The sequence below is a fragment of the Sinocyclocheilus anshuiensis genome, unplaced genomic scaffold (assembly GCF_001515605.1).
Source record: "Sinocyclocheilus anshuiensis isolate Anshui unplaced genomic scaffold, SAMN03320099.WGS_v1.1 scaffold50, whole genome shotgun sequence".
In the NCBI taxonomy this organism is placed as follows: Eukaryota; Metazoa; Chordata; class Actinopteri; order Cypriniformes; family Cyprinidae; genus Sinocyclocheilus; species Sinocyclocheilus anshuiensis.
Window position 1 is genome coordinate 1,489,313 of NW_015542382.1, and position 6,832 is coordinate 1,496,144.

Below are 6,832 nucleotides of genomic sequence, written 5' to 3' on the forward strand. Positions count from 1 at the left end.
ATCTCCTTTTCTCTCGCCTCGTCTGTCTGTCCTTACCCCCAGGTACGCCGCGGCTGCCGTGATCGGCTCCCCCGGAGGGGGGAGGGGGCGAGTAGAGCGCAGTCTCGTGAGTATCCCCCGGCCTGCGAGGGGCGATGGGGGTATGTGACGAGAGGGGCGGGGCCGAGAGCCGTGGGAACGGAGCGAGGCTGGTGGAGTAAATGCTAATGAACGACACCTGCGCCACTCACCGGTCTCGAGTCCCACGGAGGAGCTCCGGAAGGATAAAAGGAGGAGTGACGACGTCTTAGATCTTTGAGCTCAGCTCATAAAAAATGGGGGCAAAAACAAAAGTGTTGTGTTTATAATTTTGTTCAGTATAATTAAGTAACGTTATATTTATAATCCACTGTTAATCGACTTAGCCGTTATTCCAGTGTAGAATTTATTTCTGCGTCATTCTGTGATAAGAAGCCACATCAGATCAAGAGGGAAATTATTTTAAATATTTGTCTGATGTTGTGCAGTAAAAGAATTTTATAATGTTCTTTTTTGTTGTTGGACAAAAGGTTTAGTCATTACAAGGGAAGATGCTCGGTGTGTGTTGCTTTTTCAGATGCAGGCGTTTTCTCATCTCAGCGCGCAGACTCACAGAGCCAGCTTGGAGAGAAATAAAACGCACAGAAATTTAAAAGCAAAACCTAAAAAAACGCTCTGATTGGTTGAACTCTTCATCTTTTTCTGTTGCTTGTTTTGAATACTGCACGTGGACAGAGGCGTCACCAGGTTTTTTTGCGAAGTTTAGAGTGACAAATCGTACCAGCGTACTTTGAGGTCAAAATGCGTATCCGCTACGCAAAATGCGTACAGGTTGGCAGGTCTGGAATGATCTGATGAATGGCGCTGCGAGCCAACTTATATACACGTCGGCTCTGCCCTTTCTGGCAGGCTAAAGCGCCATTGGTTTGTGCAGCTACACAAACGTGAACAAATCAGGCTTCAGTACAGAGTAAAACAGGAGTTTTCCCATACACAACGTGAAGTGAACGTTCGAAAGGGAACTGGAAGTGCAAAATGCTAACTTCCAAGTTTTGGCCTACAAAAATGTCATCCCTGCAGCACTGCATGTCTAACCTAAAGTTCCAAAAACACGTTTTTTGTAACGTACCCAAATTGATAATTTTGTGATGTACAAATTAAATATGTTAAATCAGTTGGTCCATGAACCAGACAATGGACACTCATGCTTTACTTAATATTCAGAGCATAAAATATTTATGGTGGATGGAAGGTGTGCTAAGTAAATATTGCTCAAAATGTCTGCTTGAACTCACTGGTAAAAAGAAAACATAACATACAAACTTAAGTAGAAAGGCATTTTCCCTCAGAGCACCGATGCATCCTGCGAAGCCGAGCACGAACATCACTCCACCCACCACAAGAAACAGCCACACTGGATCAAACCCGCCCAGATCTGTGATGGAGGATATGTTGGAGAGAACCCCCTGATGGAAATACAAATGGGAACAAAACTGAGAATAAATAAATATGGCTGCAAGCAGCAATTAAGCAACCAAGCACAACAGAGGTGAAATGAAGAGCTAAGGAGCTGTCTTTAGTTACTCCAACCTTGCTTCTGGAGAGCTACCTTCCTGCAGACTTAAGTTCCAACCCTGCTTCAACACACCTGTCTATAATAAAGTAGCCCTGAACACCTTGATTAGCTGGTTCAGGTGTGTTTGAGCTTTTAAAATATCTTTTGACCAGTAGGTGGCACTGTGCCGAAATTACTCATGTGCCCTCAGGTCTTGCTTGTTATAAGTTTGGCCAGTATCCATTACAGCATTGTGGAGATATAGCCTCATGTCCACTTTTGCAACACTTTGTCAAATTTGTTAGCTCGCTTTACAAAAACAGTTTGAAAATTGGACAAACCGTCTAGGACGAGTTCGAAAAAGTTGTTTTTTGAAAAATTCCAAATTGCGAAAAATCTTGGCCCATAGAAATGTACATTGCATTCGTCTTGATATGTGCCAAGGAATCAGAGGAAAAAGGAATTTTGCTTTTAGACCTTACGATTCAAAAGTTATTAGCAGAAACATGAGTGCAAATTTGACCTGTTGGTGGCACTAGAGAGTTTGAGCTAGAGACTCCAACTTTGCTGTGGTTAATGATGAGACAGACCTCTTTCTGTGTGCCAAAGTTCATATCATTCCCACAATCAGTTCTATAAGATTAATAAAATTCGTAACTACGCTAAAGCGTTTGTAAAACAGCATTTTACTACAAAATTCGAAATAGTCCACGCTCAAAATGTCTGACATAGGAAAATTGGGTATCGGTTGATTAGGTATGCCGCTCTGAATCTAACTTATGATTTTTGGTCAAACATTTTAGAAATTATAAATAAAAAATGTATTATATATATATATTATATATTTTGACCAGTACGTGGTCAAAATGCTGAAACTACTCATGTGCCCTCAGGTCATTGAGATGAGAATTGAGATAGAGACTCCAGATTTGCTATTGTTAATATTGAGACTGTCCTCTGTGTGCCAAATTTCACAACTTTCTATGTGATTCTATGAACATTCTATTCTATGTTTCTAAGTGGTTCTATGGGCTGCCATAGACTTCCAGAGCAGAAGAGGAAGAATAATAATAAGAAAACTAACAGATACAATAGACGTCTAAGCACCTTCGATGCTTGGCCCCTAATAATAATTTCAGTTTAATTAGACCAAGATCTCACTTAAATAGATTCATATATGAAGTGTTTGTAAAAAGATGGTCTTCACTCACCTTCTCACTCCAGGCCCACAGAGCCACGGACAGGAACGCCGCCCCCAGCAGCTAAAAAGTGTATATTAGCATTTGTTAGCAGCATAAAGGCAGTTTGGAACGTCTGAACATTATTTCTAGTAACATATGAGCATCCGGGATGTTCTAAATGCATTTCTGGACCTCATAAGCGCTTTTGGAATGTTCAAACTGCAATTCTGGGCAAGATAAGCTCCCTTTGGAATATTCGCACACACATACACATATACATACATATATATATATATATATATATATATATTTGTATCATGGCATGCCTTAAATTAGCCTCCGTACATTCAACACAAATTGGGGTTTCATAGGTGAATTTAGAACGTTCGACAGCATTTGGCCACCATAAACGGGTTTGAAACGTTCGACAATGCTGTCTAGGTAGGCAGCTTACTAGGTTTTGAGGCACGGCCAATGTGTCAGACACCTAGAGGTTGTTTTAATGTAAATCCCAGGCGACAAAATGCAAGACTGTACATTCACAGCTCGCACATAATGTCAAAAATGCATAACTCACCCAAAATATAATATTAAATCCAAATATGAAGTATTTGATGCAACAGCCCACTTCGTGCACGTTGAAATGTTTTCCTGACATACTTGCGTTTGATAAAACAGAGAAATTCCTCCCGGTGATTCTTAATGATGAAGAAAAAAATCGCCCACCGACTGGAAAACTCGCTTCTTTACACCATATTTATGACATTTCTACAGATTGGCTGGCAATGCCACTCTGGGCTTTGCCTATTCCGCCGAAATCAGTAATTTGTCTATTCGAAAAACAGAAAAATTATTGATAAAAAAATTATTACAGAGAATAACGGGACGAGCGCTCCTCTGCAAATAAAGATTGAGAGTCACTTCCGGCTAAGTGAATTATGTCATAATGCGATTTTTCAAAATAAAGGTTCCATAATTACAGCTACTTGGCTATATTGGCAAAAAAGAAAAAACATCGGCGTATGGGTTTATGGGGCCACTTTTAAAATCATCAATATCAATAATAATAATAGCTTCATGACCATTATAATCTACAGAATTATTATGATATATGTAAAAATAAGTACAATATGCATATTTTAATACATGATGTGATACATATTAAAATCATCTAGAATATTTTATTACTTCATTTTTTACTTGTGCTTTAAAACTGTGTAAAGAGAAATTTCAAAGTCTAATTGTCAGTTGCAGCAGTATCACTTCAGAAAAAAAAAACTTGAGACTCAAAATCATGGCATATATAATATACACATATAATTTGAACATTAAATTAATCACAATTTAACTGCCACTGTAGACAAGTACTGCTCACTGCAGAGCCAAATGACCTCCAGCTCCCCCTCTCTGGATGTCCAGCTCCACCTCTGTGTGAACTAATGGGTGGAGTTATGTTTAGCGATAGGGTAAGGGGTAGGGTTAGGGAGTGGTTGGGTGTCTAGCTCCACCCATTACATCCAGCGAGGGGGAGCTAGAGCTCCAGCCCCTCCCATTTGGCTCTGCAGCGAGCACCCTCTCACTGTAGAACAGCAGTTTACAATACCACACCCACATCACAAAGCCAGGGCTGTAATTTCAAAATAAGAGGCACCGAACCCTGAGACCCATTTGTAAAAATAAACAGTATCCTGTTGTGAAATGAACTTTAAGCAATAATTTTAGTCAGTAACATTAGTAATTATATATATATATATATATATATATATATATATCATAACTATGAACAACTGGATTACATTAAGGTTGGCAGATGTGTCAGTAGACTTACTTTTTGTCCTTGTTTTTTGTATGATAACTACATTCCTATATTGTGGATCACAAAAACTTGTGCTTAATAAAAACACTATCATGCTTTTATTTTGATTTATTAGGTCAATTCTAGGATCTTCCTTTCCTTAAAAACCTTAAACCATGGGTATTTTGATGTGAATGGAATTTATATTGAATAATAGTATGACAGATTCACTCTGATCTAAAAAGGTGTGTTTGAAGAGCTTTGCTTTCTACAATTTGAATTTGAGATAGATCAAAGGTTTACATGAATTGAACTATTTCTCAATGAGCTCATGACCTGCAGTGAAACCTTTAGTTTGCAAAGACACTAAATGAAACAGGTTAGCATAAGGTCTAGTATTGTTGTGCACAGGAAGCTTATTTAGGAATAGTGTCTCAGCTAGTTAATTGGAATATCAGACAGCTGAGTGTGCGGTCTAGACAGAGGTTGTATCTAATGTGTGTGTCCTTGTGTAAAGTGAAGCAGGCTGTAATAACCCCAAGGGCGGTGGAAATCCAAGGCCTTGTGGCCACCTCACAGTTCTGCATTAAGGTCATCCACAATCACCTCTATGAGTCAGCAAATCCCTGCAGATATAATATACATCTCACCCCGAAACCCCCGAACACAACACAGTGCTTATACTGAGCACACCAAAGATCATCTCCATCACAAAGCCCACTACATGCAGTCCATCTTGATGATCTATAGACTAATCATTATGTGTAGTTCACAATGCTGATCTATTTCCCCAAACTACAAAATTATAAAACCTTATTTGCACAAACTACTATAGCAACACTTTATAAGCACTGTGCATGATGTATTGCATAATGAATGTGTAAGAGTATTATCTTATGCTGATCTTCTATGTATCCCAAAAAGAAATAAGTAAAAATAAAAATGTAAAAAACAATTTTTGTCAAGTATAACAGAATTCTTCTATATGCTGTTTGATTATTTTAATATTCTAATGGCAGTAAAAAAAAAAAAAAAGTGGAATATTAAAATTCCTTTTAAAAATGTCACAAAAATTTCTCAAACTAGAGTAAATTAGTCACATAAATTATTTCCTCAAGCAACTTCTAATGAAAATGCTGCTTGTTTGCAAACTTTTTACTAGGCGTGTCACCTAAATTAATTAATCATCATTAATTTTATAATCCCACAAGTTTCAAGAACTGTATGTTCTTCAATAAAAACAACAGTTGCTCAGGACAAATTAAAATTAAATGTAAAGTTTATACTGTATGTTGCACATCTTTTGCTGAGGCCCCCTAGTGGACCTCATCCCTTTTGTTTAAGAACCACAGATGCAAATGCAGTTATTGTTAATTTAAAAATCTTTTATATATACACAACACTTAATAAAAAATTAATAACATGTTGATCATTTTTAATATTCTAACATCAGTAAAAATCCAGCTATTCGATTTCACTACAAACATTTAAATAAAGAAGAATCCGTATTTTATATTTTTCCCAATGTTGCAGAATTGATTCTAGGTAACAAACACATCTGTTTTGTATTGCTAAGGTGCACTTTATGCATGAATAGTGAATTAGACATTTGCAACCCTAGTGAAAAATACGTAAATATAATAAAATGTATTTGAAATACATTTATTTCATACTAAGTATATGACAAATTCATTTACATATTTATGTACCTAATAAAAATACCCTGCAATTGTACTTTTGGTATACTAAACTGGAATACTTAAAGTCTGCTAAATTGGAACAACTAATTATGTACTGTCTTAATACACATTAATTGTGCAGAAGTAGTGCTGAAGACCAACTAAAGATATACGTAAGTATATTTGATTGTGCTAAAGTGGAACTATTGCAAGTATACTTATATCACATTTAAAGACCAATATTATTCAAAGATCATACAATCCTCATCAATAGTGACATTAAAACACATTTTAGGCTTAATATTAAGAAGTGTGCATTGTGCACAAGTCGTACTTCAATTAAAGTTTAAGATTTTTATATCAGTAAGTCTCGAGTGATATGTCAGTAAATATGTTAATAGATTTGAGCTACACTTAATATGAAATAAATGTATTTTAAATATTTTACTTTTTTACTATTTTCAAAATATATACTGTATGTGTGTGTCTATATATACATAATACATATGCACATTACACACACATATATTGAGCAAACAAAAACTTTTATTTTGGATGCGATTAATCGCGATTAATAGTTTGACAGCACTATATATATAAACAT

At 36.6% G+C, this 6,832-nt stretch overlaps 1 protein-coding gene across 1 annotated transcript in view; it reads right to left on the minus strand.

Annotated features, from left to right (window-relative positions):
- The window catches only part of tspan5b (tetraspanin 5b), a 22,733-nt gene extending 19,058 nt beyond the window's left edge, over positions 1-3,675 (minus strand). Inside the window, exons 1-3 of the mRNA XM_016491764.1 lie at positions 3,332-3,675; positions 2,785-2,835; positions 1,338-1,484 (exon numbers count right to left, since the gene is read on the minus strand). Of these exons, the coding sequence (XP_016347250.1) occupies positions 1,338-1,484; positions 2,785-2,835; positions 3,332-3,412 (279 nt within the window). The 5' untranslated portion in view covers positions 3,413-3,675. The remainder of the gene's footprint in view (positions 1-1,337; positions 1,485-2,784; positions 2,836-3,331) is intronic.
- Between the last annotated feature and the right edge of the window lie 3,157 nt (positions 3,676-6,832).